Genomic DNA, 21,409 nt, shown 5'->3' on the forward strand with positions numbered 1-21,409 from the left:
CAACCCCCATCATCCACATGTTGTTTCCTATTTTAAAGTATGGATGTTGCTGTTGTGATTGATTCCTTTCCCCCTTTCATTCTCTCTCTCTCTCGCCTTAGGAATATGCAAGGCCTGTGTTGAGGCCTCTCATTAGGCCCATGATCCCCTTGGTAATTACATCGCTCCTCTGGAAATGGCTTTGATGTATATTGAATTATATCTATTTTTAATTGCATAATGGCGCCCTGGTCCTGTTTCATGTATTAGCATCTGTTTGAAGTTCTGAACTGAGGGATTTCTCCCCCCACCCCCTTCCTTAAAAATAAATAAATAAGGGAGTGGGGAAGAAAAGAAAGCTAAATAGATTTATTTGTCTTGGCATGCACAAATGAGGGTGGTTCTTGGGCTGAGAAGAGGTCAGAAATGGGCAGTGGAGACTTGTGTGTTCATGCACTTCAAATCCCTCCAGCGACATCTGACGGCATCTTTATTTTGCTAATGTCTTCTTTGAAGGCGTCGGAATGCAAGGAGCCCTCTTTTTGAAAGGGAGTCAAGCTGGAAAGGAAGCCAGTCCAAACTCTAAGCCCACGTCTAGTACAAGACTTCTCTCTCCTCCCGATGATGGAAGGAGAAAGGGGGTGCTTCGATTCTTCCTCCCGCCCTCCCTCTCTTTCTGCTGTTTTCTTTTTCTTTTCTTTTCTTTTTTACCAAAACACATTTCCAGCTTTCTAACTTTGTTTACTTACTGGGTTGGAGTTTGTGGTTGCGAATGAGCTGCGTTGGACGGGGGTCCCTTTGTCCCGGTTTGTTTCTGGGTCTCTTCTTTGGTGATTTAGTTCCCAAGAAAGGATTACCGGCCTTTTTGTACCTCCTAAAGTCAACATAGGCCTTTCTTCTCCTGGGCTTGGGAAGCTGTACACAAATCAGCTTTCTTTCTCCTTTTTCCTTTCTTTCTGCCAATGGTAGATTATCTCTTTGCCCCTGATTTCCATCCAAATGGCGGCTTTCTTCTTGTCCTCTGGGGGTTTCCCTTTTGCGTGCCATATGCTAATTCCTGTTGGGAATGTGTATGACCAGAGAAGAATCACAGTAAACCCAGGTGCTTCAAAACCAGCCGGATGGTTGCTTTCTAGAGGCAGATTAAGGGAAGAGCTCTTACACACACACACACACACACACACACACACACACACACACACACACACACGAAAGGGAAGCATAAGGGAACACCTTTGTTGAAAAGGATCAGCATTCCTGCTGCCTAATGTCAGGAAAAAACTAGAGGGGGACGTGCTTTTTCTGAGATAATATTGATAATTGCATCTCAGCTGGAGTTGTCATGCCCCTCAGAATGCTGGGTTTCACCCGGGTTTTGAGCTTCTCGCCCACATTGCTTAGTCCACCCAGATTTGCCCAGATTTCAGCTCTCTCTTTAAAAAAAAAAAAAAAAAAAAAAGCTAAGCTCTAGCCCTTGTAGAAGTGGAGTTCTGGAACAAAATGTGCAGTCGCTCTTCTCAGAAATTATTTCCAAGCTTATTTACATAATATTCAAATTAGGCACCCAGATTTGGAAAGCCAGAATATGGCAACCCTAATCTTGGCAGATGCAGGATACTTGATACGGGGTTGATGTCTGGTTTGTCTTTTTCATGCCTCTCACCCACCCACCCCCTTCCCCCCTCATATTGCGCCAGGAAGCCTGCAGGTGGACACATTTTAACCTACAAGCTGTGGTGCAGTGCTTCAGGGGACGCAGTCCTGGTACTTTTTCCCCCTCCAGGGACTCAGCAGGGATGCAAAGTCTGTTCTGCTTTCTACATGGAACCCCCTTAAGTGGCGCAGCAGGGAAATGCCTGACTAACAAGCAGAAGCTTGCCGGCTCGCATCCCAGCAGCGATGTAGGAAGATGCTGAAAGGCCTCCTCTCATATTGCGTGGGAGGAGGCAATGGTCAACCCCTCCTACCAGAGAAAACCACAGGGCTCTGGGGGTGCCAGGAGTTGAAATCGACTTGAAGGCACACTTTGCCCTTACATGGAAATAATGTGCTATTCCAAGCATTTATTACCATTCCTCCTGTCTCCGGAAGCTTCCAGACACTGAGTCAGGCCCTTCGTCCAGCTAGCTCAGTATTGTCTACACTGACTGGCAGCGGCTCTCCATGGTTTCAGGCAGGAGTCTTTCCCAGCCCTTCCTGGAGATGCTGCCAGAGAGGAGAGCTGGTCTTGTGGGAGCCAGCAGGACTTGTCCCCTTAGCTAAGCAAGGTCTGACTCGGTATATGGCAGCTTCCTGTGTTCCTATGAACCTGGAACTGTCAGCATGCAAGTCCTGTGGTTGACTAGTGTCAAGATAGCCTAAAACAAGCCACAGGGAATGCCCACCGAAATGCACGGGTTCCTCCTAAATGGCCATGGAATGCCTTGACTGTCCGAATGGTCAACCATCGGCTTGCAGGTTATATGGTGGACTAGCGTCACAGCATCCTAAAATGAATGACAGGGAGTGCCCAGACTGACCAGTGGTCTGACTCCGCATACAGCCGCTTCATATGTCCAGGGCTGTGAATGAACAGCTGTTTGTGTGTGTTCCCCGAGGTCTGAGCGAGGTCTGTGAAACGTTATCTGGTGATTCTCTGCTCTGAACCGGCGACACAAAAATCTGCCGCTTGTCAAACTTCCGACATCCTTCCGGGCTTGCTCCAAATTATAGTGTGTCACTGGCCTGAGTTGAAGGGCGGTAGCTCCATCAGTGAAACAAACACTCCTCCAAATTTCAAACCGTCGAGTGTGACGCTTGGTATGTTGAATAACCAGGCCGTGGGGAGTTGTCTTGAAACTGACAGCTCGCTTCTCCAACAGATGAAGCCTTCAGCCTGTGCCTTCCGATACGTCCCTCTTTGATCAGGAAGGCGCTTTGAGAGTGGTTAGAGCTTGTTAATGTTGAGATTTGCTTACAGGAGGTTTATGTAAACTTTATGAGGCCTTCTGCCTTGCTACATCATCAGCCAGCTGTTGGCTAGAGGCGTGTTTTCTCTGCACGATAGGAAGCTTCATCTTACCAAAAGCTGGCCGGGCGAGCTTCCCCGGATCAGGCCAAAGGCCTGTCTTTATCCTGTATCTTGTTCCCCACGGAGGACAGCCAGATGCCCCTCGGAAGCTCACACGGCTTCCAGAAGCCATCAGTCCTCTGTGCACAAAATTTGCACGAATCGATTCGATTTGGAACCATTGAACTGATGGGCGATTCATTTGAATCGATTTGCATTCACCCAAAGTCAAATTGAATTGAATCAGGGCAAATTGGCCCCATTTGGATTTGGTTTGGACAAGTTTGGATCAATTCAAATGAATCGCCACTCGGTTCAGAGGCTCCGCATTGAATTGTGTGGATTTTGTGCACATCCCTAGCCACACCCACTCTTGCAGATAGGATTTGGGAGGCATCTGCAACATGGAGTTGCTGTTATCCCAAGGGAGCAACGGTGATGGACCTTGGCCACCTCCTTGCCCTACACGGGGACTTCCTGGTGCTGAACTGGATGGGCCGCTAATAAGAACATAAGGACCGGCTTTGTTGAATCAAGCCCAAGGCACATCTAATCCAGCTTCCTGTTTCCCACAGTGGCCCACCAGAAGTGGGAAGCCCTCAGGAAAGGAGTGAGGGCATGCCCTCTTTCCTGCTGTTGCTCCCCTGCAACTGGGATTAAGAGGCATCCTGCCTCTGAAGCTGGAGGTGGCCTCTAGCCACCAGACTACTAGCCACGGATCGATTTAGAAACAGAGGAAGCTGCCATATACTGAGTCAGACCATAGGTCCATCTAGCTCAGTATTGTCTATACAGACTGGCAGCAGCTTCTCCAAGGTTGCAAGCAGGAGTTTCTCTCAGCCCTGTCTTGGAGATGCCAGGGAGGGAACTGGGAACCTAGATGCTCTTCCCAGACCAGCTCCATACCCTAATGAGGATATCATCCAGTGCTCACACTTCTAGTCTCCCATTCAAATGCAAACCAGGGCAGACTCTGCTTAGCAAAGGGCGTGTTTTGTGCTTGCTACCACCAGACCAGCTCTTCCCCCATAAATATGTCTCAGCCCTTTTAAAGCCACCCAGGCTGTTGACTGTCACCACATCTTGTGGCAGAGAATTCCATAGATTAATTATGCACAGTGTGGGAAAGTCCTGTCGGTCCTCCATTTCCTGCCAGTCAGTGTCATGGGAGGACCCCTGGTTCTAGTGAAAAATGTCTCTCTCTCCACACCATGCATAATTGTATAGACTTCTATCATGTCTCCCCTCAGTCGACTTTTTCCTAAACTAAAAAGCCTCGTAAGGAAGGTGCTCCAGGCCCCTGATTATTTTGGTTGCCCTCTTCTGCACCTTTCCCAGTTCTACAATATTGGGCACGCATTGGGCACTTCTGGTTTGACGCTGACCAGGGCGGCAGGGAGGTACGTTTAGGGAGGAACCCAAAATGGGGTTTAGGTTCCGAAGGGGCAAAACCCGGCCAAAAGGCATGGAATAAAGCCAGGGGAAGTCCCCTACCATGCTCCATGGGTCCAGCAATGCCTCCCAATGTCCAGCAATCTCAGCCATTTTATTTATTATTATTATTATTATTATTATTATTATTATTTTGCTTTAAAGTGGTGCTTTTTGCTGTTTCCTTTCCACGAAATGGCTTCCAAGCACAAAATGGTGGCCAGAAATGATCTCCAGGGAAATGATCTTGGGAGGAGAGCTGGTCTTGTGGTAGCAAGCATGACTTGCTCCCTTAGCTAAGCAGGGTCCACCCTGGTTGCATATGAAAGGGAGACTAGAAGTGCGAACTCTGTAAGATATCCCCCTCAGGGCATGGAGCCGCTCTGGGAAGAGCAGAAGGTTTCAAGTTCCCTCTCTGGTTTCTCCAAGATAGGGCTGAGAGAGACTCCTGCCTGCAACCTTGGAGAAGCTGCTGCCAGTCTGTGTAGACAATATTGAGCAAGATGAACCAATGGACCATACTCAGTGTATGGCAGCTCCCTATGTTCCTATTTATGGCCACCCCTGATATGCGGATATGTAAAATTTTTAACCCATTTTTTTTCTCGTGTGTATAGAGGTCGGATGCCAAACCGACTCGAAACCATGAATGCCAGATTCGCGAATGAGGTCCTCCTGCATAGGATTCTGTAGAAGTAATAAGGCTTCATCTGTGAATAATTAAATTGCTGAGGAATTGAATTCTAAGGTTATCCTCTCTTTTTTGTAGTAGTAATTGTAGCAATGGCCTCTCCATGTCCTTTCTCCATTTGGGGGGTTGGCAGCCGGCAAAAGCCACAGATCGTGGTCCCTAGAATAGTGAATGATCCTGTGTCCATTTCTAGCCATTCTTTCAGGTCATCCTTCCCTTCTTCCTCCTTCCTCTTGGTCTTTCCCCTACTACCTTTCCTTTTAACATTACTTTTGATATTTGACATTTTACTCCTCTGAGGATATGTCCACAATACGCCAGTTTACGTCTCTTGATTGTCTCTATTATTTGTTTATGTGTTTTTGCCTGTAGTGTTAGAATTTTAACTTTAAACTTTAAGTTTATACACACACACACCACATTTTGGTGGGAAAGGGTTGGTGGCGTTCCTGATACGTTTTCTTGGAGCCTGTTGATTTCAGCCAAGTCGGACTAATCCACCACCAGCTTTCAAAATGGTCATATTTACAAATGCATATTTTTTAATCTCTTCCAACTGCAGTGTCTGTGTAGGCGATTAGGCTTTATTTGAGCTTCTCGGAACGTTTTATCGGCACCAGATTGTCTCCCCGTTTATACAGAGCATATAAACACTTTGGAAGGCCAGCCCGAGAAGAGATTGCTCTACCAGGGTGTGTCCAGATAGCGGCTTCCTGTGCGCCTACTTCAGCCTGGTATCGCACGGCTGGGAGCATGGGAAACCATCCAGGAGGGAGGCAGGTCACTCTTTCCCATGTCCTCCGTACCGGGAGTGAGCGGGGTAGCCATCTGGATGTTGAGAGCCGAGGCGGAGAGCCGCTGATTCTGTGTACGTCTGCCCCGTGTGGCGTTGGGTGGAGGCCTGCCTGCAATCTTAGTGATGTGCAACATGTCTCTGCTGCTCTGTGCAGACAATACTGAGCTGGATGGACCAAGGGTCTGACTCAGCAGCTGCCTATGTTCCTAGGTGCCAGATTGTGTGCGTGCCTGTCGTGGAGAAAGAACCTTGCACAGCTTCTCACGGCAGGAATCGCGAGTGTTAAAATCCTGGGAGCAACTGGTGGCAGTTTAAACCACTTTGAGAACTTTGGTTGAAGAGTGGTATATAAATCTTCGTCGTTGTCGTAGTAAAGGTCTGAAAATGACCTTGCTGAGGGGTGTGTGGTTGCTTGAGGGGAGGCAGAAATGCTGAGACGAGCTTGGATGTCTTCCTCAAATGAAGCCTTGCTAGGCTTCCCAACCTGGACAGAAGTTCATTGATGCAGGAAAATGTTTCCTTTGTAAGGGTCGGAGAGGTATGTTTGTTTAACCAACTCTCTCTCTTTTTCTTTCTTTCTTTTTTTTGCCTCTCCTCAATCTGGATTCCATTCAATCAGTTACCACTCCAATTAACGAACAATTATTTAACATTAACAGTAATTACAGACGCCAGTTAAGCGCCTACAGATGTCAACTGTTAGCTTTTGTACCTAATCACTCAATGAAATGGAGAAAGTTCAACAAACACCAATTAGCCGAGCAATTAGTTTGAGTTAGAAAAGTGCATGTTATCATGTGTGAGCTGATTCGATTTATTTTATTTTGGCAGTAAAAAGGCAGCTTGGCTGACAAGCTCGCCATACATTACGGAGATAAGATAACGCCAGGCGCTTTGACTCTTTGCATGAGGGCTACAGTTGCTCTGTGGCAACCCTTAAAAAAAAATAGCCATCATTTTAAGGAGGAAGTAAAAATGGCGTCATGAGCCACAGGTGCGAGTTTCATTCCCATATTCTTGCCAAACGTTTAGACCAGTTTTTAGAAGGGTAACCGTTTCAGGGGATTTCTAGAAGGGTAACCATTTTGGTCTGTTGTAGACAAACCAGGAAAGGATCTCATGGTATCTTGTAGAAGGCCAAGTGTTTGTGGAGAGGACTCATACTAGTGATGTGCAAATAGGTTCAACGTCGAACCGCTTCGGTTCGACTGGGGTCGAACCGAACCACTCCCTGTTGGTCACTCCCTCCCCAGACTGACCCCCCCCCGGGGGGGTTCACGGGTTTTTTGTTTTTGTAGTTTTTATTTTTGATTTGTTCACTTACCCACTCGGCGGGTATGTTCGAAGTGGTGGTGAGGGTCCACAGAGGTTCCCCCTCCCCTTGCTGGCCTCCCTTAAGCTGCTCATCAGCCTCTCCCCCTTGGCACGGCGGCCATTTTGGAGGCCGCCGTGCCTGCACAATGGGCCTCTGCGTGGCCTGGGTTCAAATCCCCACTGGTATGTTTCCCAGACTATGCGGAACACCTGTATCGGGCTGCAGTGATATAGGAAGATTCTGAAAGGCATCATCTCATACTACGTAGGAGAAGGCAATGGTAAACCTCTCCTGTATTCTACCCAAAGCAGCCACAGGGTTCTGTGGTAGCCAGGAGTCGACACTGGATCCTGTTTTTCTCATAACGTGCATTCGTCTTCCGGTGGATCTAAATCACATTCTCTGTTTCTGTTCCCGTCCGCCAAGGAAAGAGGCTTCCTTGTTATGTCTGGTGTGCTTTTGCGTACGGAGACAAATGGTGCCTCAGAGCGGAATTAGCGCCATGAATCCCAGTTTCAGTGGCAACAATGGTGTCTGATTGCAAGGATCCTTGAGCGTTCACTCACGGCGGCGGATATAAATAAGCAGCCGCACTGATTAGCTTTTGTGAGCAGCAGATTTGCATGCGGAAAGGGGAGGCAAGCAGTGGCCATGATCCCGTCGCTTCTCTACAAGGCACGGAGGGAACTGTAGCCAGATTGCCACAAAGAGCGGTTCAGGTTTGTACACTGGCCAGGCCGTAGGTGACCCCAGTGCTCTAGCCACGCTCCCTGTGTCTGATGTCGGACGCTCTGACATCAGACACAGGGGTGTGGCCACATGGACTGCCCCATATGGTCTGCTCCTAGACTTTGGAATGCGCTCCATGTTGAAATAAGAGCCTCCCCATCTCTGTCAACTTTTAAATAAACTGTAGTTTTTTTAACTGTATTTTTGATTTTATGATGCTGAATTTTAATAGTGTTTTATTTTGGTTTTATTGTAACCCGCTCTGAGACCTTTGGGTATAGGGCGAGCTAGAAATGTAAGTAAATAAATAGGCACTGAAGTCACATTTATTCACCTGGGCTTTTAATGAGGTTTATGGTTTTAAATGGCTAATGTTGGTTTTAAATGGTTTTAATGTTAATGAGTTTAATGTTGACATGAGTTGAATGGCTTAATTTGATTTAGTGTTTATTTTAATGGGGTTTTTTTGTGTTTTTATTTTGATGTAAACCGCCCTGAGCCATTTTTGGACGGGCGGTATAGAAATCAGACAAACAAACAAATAAATAAATATTGCAGAAACAAGAGCCACACAACCCCGTTCGCGAGGTGCGCCAAGTTTGCAGCATGGCAGGGAGTGCCTTTCTGCCTGGAAAGGCCAAGAGAGGTGTTGCCCGGCTGGATCCGGCCCATGGCCTATCTAGGCCAGTATCCTGTTGCACAGAGTGGCCCACCAGATGCCTGGGAAGCCCACAGGCTCAATTTCTGCATGTGGCCACGCCCCTGTGTCTGATGTCAGGTGCAGGGGGCGTGGCTAAGGCACCAGGGGCGGCTCCAGGGGAGTGGTGGCCCGGGTTCATCGGATCCCTCCGCGCAGTGGTGGTCGAGCCCGGAGTCGGCGTGTGATGGTGTAGGCCAGGGGTTTTCACACTTGAGTCCAGTGTTCCCTCTAACAGGCATCCCCAGATGTTGTTGACTACAACTCCCAGCATCCCCAGCTGCAGTAACCTTTGCTTGGGGATTATGGGAGTTGTCGTCACCGACATCTGGGCAACCCTGATAGAGGGAACACAGTTTGGGTCCCCAGATGTTGCTGGGCTGCCACTCCCAAGGACCGTTGGGGCTGGGGCTGATGAGTGTTGTAGCCCAGCAACATCTGGGGACCTAAGTTTGAGAACCGTGGGCAGTGCTTAAGAAGTAAGATTGAAATAAAGTTACTTGAACTTAAAAAAAAAAAGCTTGGTGCTTTCAAGCATACACAGACATTGAAAAGGCTCCACAGTGATACATGAACATTTTCTGAGTCTCCTCCCCCTCCTTGTAGCCCTCTGTGCATTCGAAAAAGCTGGGGGGCTTTGGCAAAAAAAAATTGGACTATGGTGCGGGGGGCTGTGGGGGTAGGCGAAAGAGAGCCACAGACCCACCCACTCGCCACCACCAACATCATTTTTGGGAACAGTCTCAGAACATAGAAAGCTACTGAGTCAGACCATTGGTCTATCTAGCTCAGGATTGTCTACCCAGACTGGTAGTGGCTTCTCCGAGGTTGCAGGCAGGAGTCTCTCTCTCAGGCCTACCTTGGAGATGCCGCAGGGAACTTGGAATCTTCTGTGTGTAAGCAGGCAGTTACTCTTCCCTGCCCCTAAGGGGAATCTCTTACAGTGTTTGCACATGTAGTCTCCCATTCCAATGCAAACTAAGGCAGACCCTGCTTAGCACAGGGGGCAATCCATGCTTTACCCCGAGACCAGCTCTCCTCCTTCTGCACTTCATGTAGTTTGGCTTTGAGTAAGTCCACTGGAAATGAAGCCTGAACTTCGTTCCCCTACAGCCTGTCAAAGAGTTCTGCATATTTCAGAACCTTGCCAATTGCTTCCTTGAAACTCCATAATAATAACGTCCCCTCTAGCTCCCCCCCCCCGCCGCCTTCATTTAATTTTATCTTTATTTTATGCTGTCAGAATCTTGGCACTGGATAAGTGACAAGAGGTTTCCTCTGCCTCCCCTTATTTTATTTTATTTTTATTTAAAATATTGATATCCTGCCTGCTCACCCCAGTTCCCGAGACAGCTTCTCCTGCCAACTTCCCCAACTTGCCTTATTCATGCCTGCTAATTTGTCACCTGGATTTCTCAGCCCACACACTCCTCTTAACACCCTGGCACTGCGCAGTGGTGTCTGGGGACCTTGTTATAGCTGGCTGGTGCATTGTGGGCCCACAATAATGTCCCCCCCAAAAAACAAGAAAAGTACCCCAAACTGAACTCAAGACCCAGATCTTTAAATGACAAACATATAATTGGGTGCAGCGGACCTTCAGCACCAGGCCTGGGGTTGCTGAAAGCAGAATCATGCCCCCGTCTGGTGTGTGTCAGGGTGAATCATCTGAAGAGCAACCAGCGGTGATATGTCGGAATGACAGCCGAGGAACGCAGGGTTCTCATTAAGGTACACACGGAGGCCGGTGTCCCTGGTAGGTATATGACAAGCTACTGACATCAAGGTGCCTGGCTGGGATCCAGGAACAGAGCTTGGATTGGGAGAGGGAGAGACCACGGCAGGGGATACGTCTTGCAGATACTAAGGATGTGCCTGAGGTCGTTGCGAAACCCCCCGACCCGGTTCGGGGGTACCAAACACATTAAAATTAGAGGGGGTTTTTAAAAGACGGACTTACTGCCACCGAGGGCTTTGGGGGCCTCAGTGGGTGTAGCCACTGATCTCTGGCAGTTCCCCTGCCCGCCCCCCGCCCTCCTGCAAGCTGTATCTGCCCCCGAATTGGGTCTGAACTCGTTCAAATTTGAACCGCACTGATTCAGACCCTTGGTCCATCTAGCTCAGTACTGTCTTCACAGACTGGCAGCGGCTTCTCCCAGGTTGCAGGCAGGAATCTCTCCCTGCCCTGTCTTGGAGATGCTTCCAGGGAGGAAACTTGGAACCTAGATGCTCTTCCTAGAGCGTTCGTACCCTTGTAACAATAGAACTTGGGCTCGGGTGTTGGACTGACTGGAGATCCAGGAGGACAGGCAGAAGGAAATGCTCCACACCATGCATCATTGGAAGCCACTGGTACAAATTGAGAGGATGGCCATTTGCTTTCGAGCGAGGGTTGCTGGTCTTGTGCTCACAAGCATGAATGGCCCTCTGCTAAGCAGGGCCTGCCCTGTTTTGCATTTGAAAGGGAGACTACATGTGTGAGCACTGTAAGATGTTCCCCTTAGGGGATGGAGACACTCTGGGAAGAGCACTTGCATGCAGAAGGTTCCAAAGTCCCTCCCTGGCTTCCCTAGACAAGGCTGAGAGAGACTCCTGCGTGCAATCTTGGAGAAGCCGCTGCCAGTCTGGGTGGACAACCCTGAATTTGATGGACCGATGGTCTGATACAGTAGAAGGCAACCCTGGAAAGCTACTTTCAACCAGTGTAGACCGTTTCAAGCTAGATAGACTCATGGTCCATTGTGCAGCTTCCTGTGTTGAAACCCACCATCAGTTCAGACAGTGAATATTTTCCACTGTATGGATACTCACTTTTGAAGTGTGTGGTGGCTTATTTTGTGCCGGGGAAGAGCAGCTGTCCCCATTCAACCCTGCATGGCTTATTTCCAAGTGGCTCTTTCTTGGGAGGGATGTGCATGAATCCAATTCGGGAGCTGCCAGCCCCATAAAACTGTAAGCTCCAATAAAGCTAGCTCCTCCGTTGGATGCAGTAATCATTGGCAAAAGCTGCTGAGAAGACCCTCCGTGCCTCGCCGCCTGCTGCAGAAACCTGACTACCAACCCCACTTCAATGACAGACACCGTCTGCCCGATGTGAATCAAATTGATGCAAAACAGTAGGTTTGAATTTGATTCGACCCCATTTTGGCACCTTTTTAACCAATCGGTACCTGAATGGTTTAAAAAAGGTGCCCAAATGGCTGTTGAATTGATCCAATTCGAGTTTGAATGGAATTACCCTTTTTAGGGGTGATTCCATTCAAGTTCGAATCACTTGAATCGCCTAGATTAGAGTTGAATCTATTCAGATTTGAATTTATTCGCACAGCCCTATTTCTTGGTGTTTCTCGTATGCCTTTTAAAAAACCCTGCACACTCTTTTAGGACAGGTAGCTCTCTTTCGTTTCTCTTGCTACATAAGCCACTCTGTGAACTTTGGGGTTTTTTCGAAAGTGGTATATCAAGATTCTTAGTAGTGTGCACACTGCCTCTGCTTTGGCCCTGTGGTGGGGTAGGTAAGAGGCGTCCAAGTAAACGTGTCCCCCATTTGCCCTCAGAGACCAGTTACAGGATCTGGAGCTTGGAGATGGAATTCTGGGGGAGAGAAGCCAGGATCTCAAGAGGCAGAGGCAGATGGCATCGTTGAAGTGGGGTGGGTAGCCAGATTTCTGGAGCAGGAGTTTAGGGGTGGAGGATGTCCTCAGCAGCTTTTGCCAGTGATTATTTTCTCCAGCTGAGGAGCTAGCTTGGCAGTTATGGCTTTATGGGGCTGGCTGGTCCAAACTAGCATATGAGGGCAGTGGACAGTATCCAGCTTGATACTGCAGCCTAGAAAATGTGCTTGGCCTCTTCCGCGCTTTGCTTTGCGCAGGGACCAGAGCAGTGTTGGTAGAATAATACTGTATTTACCTGAATCCATGAGTAGTTTTTTTCCAAGTTCTTCTATGTTAGAAATCAGGGGGTCGCCTTAAATTCAGAGTTCTATCCTTTCAGGTTAATATGGTATAACCTGTATATTTTTTTGGCAGCGGGGAGGGGAGATTGTCTTAAATTCAGAGTCCTCTTCTATTTGGGTAAATACGATAGAAGCAAATGTTAGAGTAGGAAGTTGCCTTGGAGGTCACCCTTTGCTTTGTGCAGGACTCTGTTACACCATCCCGGACAGATGGTTGCCCAACCTCTGTCTGAAAACCTCCAGCAAAAGCGCACCTGTCACTTCATGAGGCAGACTGTTCCACTGCTCAACAGCTCTTATAGATAGGATTTCCCCCCACACATATGGTGTGGTAGATAAGACGCCTTCGACTGGCTGCAGGAAACCTGGGTTTTTCTACATCCAGAAGCGGCGTCTTTCTCACCACCCCAGATGCTGGGTTATGATAAAAGCTCTCTTTGCATGCATGGCCGCCTCCCGTGACATCGACCAAGATAAATGGCGGACTCCATGCCACTCTGCCGGATCTCCACACACTGGGTTCACCCCCTGCTTTCCAGTCCTCCTAACCATCCGTCCAGCTTTTCCCAGAGATTAAGAGCTTTGGCTCGCTCTCCTGACGAGGAGGAGAATGCAAAGAACGTGTGTTTAACACAAAGCTAAGCTGGCGCTCAGGAAAGCAGGAGGATTAGGCTGGTAAGTTTTAGACAAAGCCGGGGAGATCTGGCGCAGTAAACCAATGAGGAAATGAGCTGAGGGTGAGTTGGCACCCTGAGAGCTGGAAGGGGGTGACGAGGGATTTCCTGTCGCCAGATCCTCGTGGTCTTTGTTGGTGCTTGGCTTTGGAACTGCAAATCCTATTATTAGGGGTGTGCGCAAAACCACCTGGCCCAGTTCGGTTCGAGTTTGAACCAAACTTGAACCTCACCGGGCCGGTTAGGGTTGATCTTCTCCTTGGAGAAGCTGCTGCCAGTCTGGGTAGACAGTACTCAACTAGACGCACCAATGATTGGATTCATTATATGGCAGCTTCCTCTCATGATCTGGACCCTGTCCCTCAAGTGCTGTAGCATGTCAATTTGACTCTAAATGCATTTCTGTTAGGCTCTGTTTCTATTGGCACCGTGTTTTCAGAAGCCTGTTCTGGAAAAAGCGTCCATCACCATCGCCAAAAGCCCAGAGTAAGACGCCAGAGCTCTGAAAAATGGGGCAATTTGACACGTCTTTCCCTTTCATCTCTAGCTGGATGCCTTGAGCTGCTGGCAGAGAGTCAATTGCATGAATTGGAAGGCATTGATTATTTTGTTTGAGCTGCTGTTGGTGCACTGATTTAGCCTCCCGACGGCCAATAAACGTTTGTCTTCAGTCTGAATGGGAAAGCGTTGTGAATTTAGGCTGTGAGCTTTAACTAGCTTCCAAGGTCATGCTGGAGATCTGTATCAGTCCTTGCAGGGGAGGCCCAGTGGAATGACCCCAGTGGAATCATGAGAGGAGAGCTGGTCTTGTGGTGTGGCAAGCATGACTTGTCCCCTTAGCTAAGCAGGGTCCACCCTGGTTGCATAGGAATGGGAGACCAGAAGTGTGAGCCCTGGAAGATATTCCCCTCGGGATGGAGCCGCTCTGGGAAGAGCATCTAGGTTCCGAGTTCCCTCCCTGGCAGCATCTCCAAGATAGGGCTGAGAGAGACTCCTGCCTGCCACCTTGGAGAAGCTGCTGCCAGTCTGTGAAGACACTACTGAGCTAAATAGACCAATGATCTGACTTGGTATATGGAAGCCTCCAGGGCTGGTATATGGTAGGATATTCCCCTGAGGGGACGGAGCCGCTCTGGGAAGAGCAGAAAGTTCCAAGTTCCCTCCCTGGCAGCATCTCCAAGATAGAACTGAGAGAGATTCCTGCCTGCAACCTTGGAGAAGCTGCTGCCAGTCTGTGTCGGCAATACTGAGCTAGAGGGACCAATTATCTGACTGCCGGGGAAGGGTTAGGGTTAAATTCCCTGACCTTCAGTTTCATGGGGTGACCCCTGGTTCTAGTGTTGTGAGAGAGGGGGAGAAATCTCTCTGTGTCCACTCTCTCTACTGCCTGCATAACTTTATACACCTCTGTCTGTCTACTTGTAAGCACCTCTTTTCCAAACTAAAGAGCCGCAGATGCTGTAGCCTTGCCTCATAAGGAAGGGGCTCCAGGCCCCTGATCATCTGGGTGGCCCTCTTTGGCACCTTTCCCCCTTCCAGTTGACATTCATTTTGTTTCCAGTCCATATGAAATTCACCTCGAGGGTCCTTTTGCCCACATGGCAAGAATGAATCGTTCTTCTACTGTTTCTCTTTTCAGATACAGACTTCGGTGTTGGTACACTTACAGAAAACGAAGATCAAGATGCCCGGACGTTGGTGGCACCCAAAATCTCGGGCTTAGAACGGAGTCAAGAAAAAAGCCAGGACGGCGGGAAGGACCCGTCCTTTGACCCTGTCGTGCCTCAAGACCTTTGTCCTCAGGTTTCCCAGCAATCAATCGCACCCCGGTTGGACCCGCCATCCAAGGAGCAGTCTCCGAGCCCTGCTGTGGTCCAGCTAACAGCACCGCCTCATTCATCCCCACCGGAAGCCCCACAACCGCAACAGGCCTCTGAGGACACCCAGCGACCCACAGCCCCTCTGCCCCAAGTACAACACCCGCCGAGGCCCTCCTCACCCGGGCAGGCTCCTCAAAACCTGCCCTCCTCCCAGCTTCGTCCTCCATCCCGGAGCCTTTCACAACAATTGTCGGCGTATAACAGCAGCAGCTTGAGCCTGAATAGCTTGAGGTGAGGCCCCGGTGTGCATTTTCCATGCACGTGTTGTGTGGTTCAGGCAGAGATGTCAACGTTTCACTGAAAGGGGCCAGGGTATGCCTCTAGGCCTATTCGAACAGTACGTTGGACATGCAGGTGTCTGCACATACGTACCTGTGTTTGTGTGAATGACTGTACAGGTGGACCTCTGTATTCATGGATTCATCACTCACAGTTTTGCATATCCATGGTCGGGAAAATGACACCCAACCTCGGCATATGTGGAGGAAAAATGGGGGGGGGGGACACCGACCTCGCAAATCCACGGATCGGGAGTGGCCGGAAATAACCACAGCGCTCATTTCTGGCTGCCATTTTAGGAATCGGAGCCACAAAATGGCTCCCATTGGGAGTTTTGGCCAATTTTCAGCCGTTTGGGGGCATAACATGACCGGGGGGACGGGACAGCAGAGCAAGGTAAGGAGCGCCCCCTCACACACAAAAACCAGCAGATTTTTTGCCAGTTTTCGCCAGGGGCACAGTGTAACTTGGGGGGAGCAGCAGAGACTGAACAAGAAGTTCGCCTCTGCAAAAATCAGCTGGTTTTCAGCCAAAAATGGCCGACCGGGAACCTAACCCCTGTGATCCCACAGGAATCAATGCTTTAATATTCACGGTTCCAATATCCGCGGCACAGCTGCAGAGCTGTAACCCCGCAAATATCGAGGTCTACCTGTATACACATTCATTTTAGAAGTGGACTGGGGAACCAGCCTCCTCGAAAGCAGGGTCCAGCTAGGAAGTGCCGTGCTAAGCATGTGTGGAGCATAACTCTCCATGCATAAACTGTACAAAGATTGTATGTTCGTTGACAACTCCCGTCATCCCCAGCCACAGTGGCCAAGAGCCAAGGAGTGTGAGAGTTGGAGTTCAGCACCAACTGGAGGACCTGTGGCCTGGGTTAAATAGTCCTTGAGGATAGCTGGCCTTGTGGTAGCAAGCCTGAATGGTCCCCTTTGCTAAGCAGGGTCTGCCCTGGTTGCAAATGAATGGGAGACTAGAAGCGTGAGCACTGTAAGGGGATGGAGCTGCTCTGGGAAGAGCATCTAGGTTCCCAGTTCCCTCCCTGACAGCATCTCCAGACAGGGTTGAGAGAGACTCCTGCCTGCCACCTTGGAGAAGCCGCTGCCAGTCTGGGTAGACAGCCCTGAGCTGGATGGACCAGTGGTCTGACTCGGTAGCAGGCAGCTTCCTATGTTGCTATGAGTTGCTTAGGGACTTTCCTAACATTGCCTCTCTTTCTCTCTTTTTTTTTTTTGTCGTGAACAGCAGCAGCAGAAGCAGTACGCCCGCTAAGACACAGCCTCCTCCTCCCCCACCGCTCCCCCCACCGCCCCATATAGCTCACCACCCCTCAGCGTCACCCTTCCCCCTCTCTTTGCCGAGCCATAGCCCACTCCACACCTTTCCGCCCACCCTCCAAACCCCTGCACACGCCCACCACCCCAATATGTTTGCCCCTCCCACAGCATTGCCCCCGCCTCCTCCTCTGACGTCGGGGACGTTGCAGGTACCGGGCCATCCTGCTGGCAGCACTTACTCCGGTAAGCATCAGGATATGTTTTGCCAGGGCGGGGTCTGTGGTTTGGGGAATGCTGTGGATATCGTGTAACTCTGTCTCAGCAGAGACCTTTGACGAAGTCTCCCACGAGACAATGTGGTGTAGTGGTTAGACTGCTGGGCTAGGATCGGGGGGACCTGAGTTCTAATCCCCATTCAGCCATGCAACTCACTGAGTGACCCTGGGCCAGACACAGGTAGCCTCAGCCTAACCCACTACACAGGGTTGTTGCGAGGATAAACATAACCATGTCCACTGCTCTGGGTTCTTTGGAGGAAGAGCAGGCTATAAATGTAGTCAAATAAATAAATATCCTTGATGATGATGATATATTTATATTTATATACCTCTGTGCAAAAACAACAATAATGTAATATTTATATACTGCTGTGCAATAATAATAATAATAATAATATATTTTTATACCACTTTGCTGCAGCAGCAATAATAATAATATATTTATATACCACTTTGCAAAAAAAAGTTTGCAAAGCAGTTTACATAGAAAAATATATAATAAATAAATGATTCCCTGTCCCAAACGGCTCACAATCTAAAAAGTATAAAGTTGACACCAACAACAGCCACTGGAGGGATGCTGTGCTGGAGTTGGGTAGGGTTGGTTGCTCTCCCCCTGCTAAACGTAAGAGAATAACCACTTTGAAAAAGGTGCCTCTTTGTTCAGTTAACAGGGGTTATGTTGAATAGAAGATACTCCTGCTAGGTGGATTCATAGTTGGTTAATAGCCATACCCAACAGTTGCTCATTAATGGCTCCATATCATCATGGAGGGACAGATTATTACATGTCAAGGCCCCAAGCTGCATTAAGCATGGAAGGCCATATAGCATCACGTGGTACCATAAGAAAAGCATTCCGAAAAACTCAAATCAGATCAAAACTGCACTGAGGATTCCCATGATCGCAGAATTAAACTGATCCTGGATCAGATTTCTGATCCAGGATCAGGCTTCCCCAAAAATGGACCCTGGTCTAGTCCAAAGTATAACTTAGTTATTTCTAGGGGTGTGCACAAATCAGATCCTTTCTGCAATTTGATTAGAGGTTGAATCGAATCGCAGAACCATCACATTGATTCGTCGAGAACAGCCGGCTTAGCTGGCTGTCTCGATGAATCGCCCTCGAATTGATTCAGGTAAATCAAGCACCATTTTGAGGCCCATTTTGAATCGCCCTCGAATTGATTCAGGTAAATCAAGCACCATTTTGAGGCCCTTTTTTTTTGTGGGAAATGGGCCTCAAAATGGCACTTTTTTCCCAGGGAGAGCTGGTCGACCAGTTGGGGTCGGCGGGTAGGCCAGTCCTCTGAGGCAGGCAGACACCCCAAGTCTGGAGTGGAGATCTGGTCTACTTGCTGATCTCAATTGGAAGATAAGTTCTCCTGTTTTTCCAGGGAGAGCTTGACCTACCAATTGGGATTGGCAGGTAGACCAACCCTCCACTCTGGACTCGGTGCGTCTTCCTTCCTCAGAGGACTGGTCTACCTGGGCAGATCAGTCCGAGGCAAGCTGGTGTGCTAAGCCCAGAGTGGAGGGCTGGTCTACCTGCTGACCCCAGTTGTTAGATCAGCTCTCCCGGCGCGTTTTTCCAGGGAGAATCTAGAAACAACAAATTGTTGCTATATTTAATTTCAAGAGTTTCCAGCTGTTTCAGATATAGCATTGACAATGACGTGTTAACATTGAAACACGTTCACAAATTGTTTGTTTGTAATTGTTTTACTTGCGCATTAAAAGAATCACTGTCCCCTCTAATAGGGATTCCTAGATGTTGTTCACTACAACTCCCAGCATCCCTAGCTGCAATGGCATTTGGCTGGGGATTATGGGAGTTGTAGTCAGCAACATCTGGGAATCCCTGTTAGAGGGAACACTGGTCTTAATATCTTGGTGTTTTGTAAAACCTATTGTTGTCTTGGCTTTCAGAGCAAGATCTTCTCCGCCAGGAGCTGAACACGCGTTTTCTGGCTTCCCAAAGTGCCGACCGTGGCGCCTCGCTGGGCCCACCACCCTACCTGAGAACGGAATTCCACCAGCACCAGCATCAACATCAGCACACGCATCAACACACGCATCAGCACACCTTCACGCCTTTCCCCCACGCCATCCCCCCCACCGCCATCATGCCGACGCCAGCACCTCCCATGGTGCGTACCCCAGGCAGAAATGTGAGGATAAGTAGAGCACAACTTTTTTGTTGCAAAATTATGACAACCGTCAGTCGGAATGGCAGTGAACATGTTTGTGGGGTGGGGAAGGAAAGTGTGCCAGCGTGGAGGACTCAGCCGGGCACGTTATCTATTGGAAATGTGTTGCCCTCATAACTCAAAGGCCTGTGGATTAGGGATGTGCACGGATCGGATTTTGCAATTCAGTTCGAATTTGAATCAGATTGGCTCGAAACAGGGTCGATTCAGTTTGAGATCAAATGGATTCGACCCTGTTTGGGTGCCTTTTTTTCACCAATCAGGGTGCCTGAATGGTTTTTAAAATGCGCCAAGCGGTTGTCAACTAGATTCCAATTTGAATGGGTCGATTCACTTTCCAATCACATTAGCCTTTTTAGGAGTGATTTGGATTTGAATCACTTGAATTGTCCAGATGTGAGTTGATTCAAATGGATTTGCACATCCCTACTTTGGATTTCAGTCATTCCCTGCTAGCTTTATGCAGAGGGGTCATTCCATAGTGGTAGGTGGACTAATGATCTGATGACAGAAAGCAGCTTCACATATTCGTATCGCTCTGAAGTGATATGGCTCCGAGATAAGTTTTCCAAGGGAGTGGGGCCACATAGTAGTGGTAAACCATCTGCTTTGCATGCAGAAATCTCCAGATTGAGTCCCTGGCAGCATCTCCAAGTAGGGCAGGGAAAGAATTCTGTCTGAAATCTAGGAGAGCTGCTGCCAGTCAGTGTAGATGACCCTGAGCTCAATGGACCAATGGTCTGACTCGCCTGTAACTATTCTGCGTGCGATTTCTAAATATTTACACTCCTCCTAGATGCCTGTGTCGTTTGCAGCAAGACATCTGGTTCTATAATCAGAGCCAGGCAGACCTGAGCTCATGCATTATCTTCATTTACAAGCCCTATTTGAGTTGCAGATATTGTAATCTTTATCCCTTCCATGCAAGGACAAATAGGAGTTGTATGTGGTAGAGGCATGAGGAGAGTGGAGGAGGTTGATATCTGGAGCTGAAATGGTAGCAACGTATGTGAGACTGTAAAAAAAAAAAAAGAAGTATGCATTGCTTACATAGCACAGAAGTTAAGGTAGCAACCTTAGCTTACAATTCCCTTTGCATTCTACAACATGAGTGAATCTGTGAATGCCTTATCTCCTCCTTTAAACGGAAAGTGTTTTGCTCCTAAAATAAATTACAAAAGTGAGCGGAGTAAGGGTACAGTAGCATCTGGAGCCACCCCTGTGGTTAACAAAATCTCTGCATGCTTTTCTGTAATGATGATAACTGCAGTTTTGAATTTTTTTGTTGGTTTAAACAAAAGGAACATGGAAGGTGAGGCCGTTGGGGTTCCCTGACAGCTGCTGGCTTCTGTGTCAGAGGTTATAGTCTGTACTGTATGCATAAACCCCAGCCATACATAATATTTTTAGAACCCTTTATCATGAGCACAGAAGCCAGAATGTCTTAGAAGAACTCTGTTCTTTGCTGTGAACCAGGTATATGAATGACCATGAGTTCAGATGGCTTTAGATGGCACTTTTACTAGCTTGGTCTAGGTAAAATCCTAGATGCTGGACAGGATTCCTGCTAAATTCTCAGCCTTCATGTAGATAAATGTGTGTTTGTGGGGGTGTGTGTGCTGATTTTATATGTGGGGAGACACTGATAAATCAGTGGGGTGGGATGATTTTATTTGCAGCATCCTCCCCAAAGACAGAACTCTCTCTTTAGTTCCACACAATAGAGATGTGCATGAAACCAATTTTTTGATTAATTTCAAATTCAAATTGAATTCTGAAAATTTGTTTCAAATTCAAATCATAGTTTAATCTGGTCTGAAAATTTGATTTGAATTGATTCAGCCCTGTTTTGGCATCCTTTTTAACCAATCAGGGGGCCTAAATGGGTTGGAAAAGGTGCCCCAAAACTATCAAATCAAATTTGAATTAAATTTTTAAAATGTGATTCCAGTTTGAATTGAATTGCCATTTTAGGAGGTGATTTGATCCGAATCACCCAAATTCGAATCTGTTTGTATATCCCTAGCACACAACACTTCTGAGTTTCTGTCTCCCACCTTTCACATGTCTGGGCACCAGCCTCCAAGTATTTTAAGTAATTCTTCCCCAGAAGTCTTGTTACCTCATTTGTTCCTGATCTCTTCCCCTTCTGACTGCACTCTGCAC

The 21,409-nt window shown here is 48.2% G+C and overlaps 1 protein-coding gene across 13 annotated transcripts in view; it reads left to right on the forward strand.

Annotated features, from left to right (window-relative positions):
- The window catches only part of LOC128336036 (autism susceptibility gene 2 protein-like), a 447,244-nt gene that overhangs the window by 400,960 nt on the left and 24,875 nt on the right, over nt 1-21,409 (forward strand). For 11 of the 13 annotated variants that reach the window (XM_053275140.1, XM_053275134.1, XM_053275136.1 and 8 more), the window contains 3 exons: nt 14,956-15,427; nt 16,724-16,998; nt 18,963-19,204. In XM_053275140.1, the coding sequence (XP_053131115.1) occupies nt 14,956-15,427; nt 16,724-16,998; nt 18,963-19,204 (989 nt within the window). The remainder of the gene's footprint in view (nt 1-14,955; nt 15,428-16,723; nt 16,999-18,962; nt 19,205-21,409) is intronic. The other 2 variants (XM_053275135.1, XM_053275133.1) reach the window with 2 other exon arrangements.

This window comes from Hemicordylus capensis, chromosome 12 (genome assembly GCF_027244095.1).
Source record: "Hemicordylus capensis ecotype Gifberg chromosome 12, rHemCap1.1.pri, whole genome shotgun sequence".
In the NCBI taxonomy this organism is placed as follows: Eukaryota; Metazoa; Chordata; class Lepidosauria; order Squamata; family Cordylidae; genus Hemicordylus; species Hemicordylus capensis.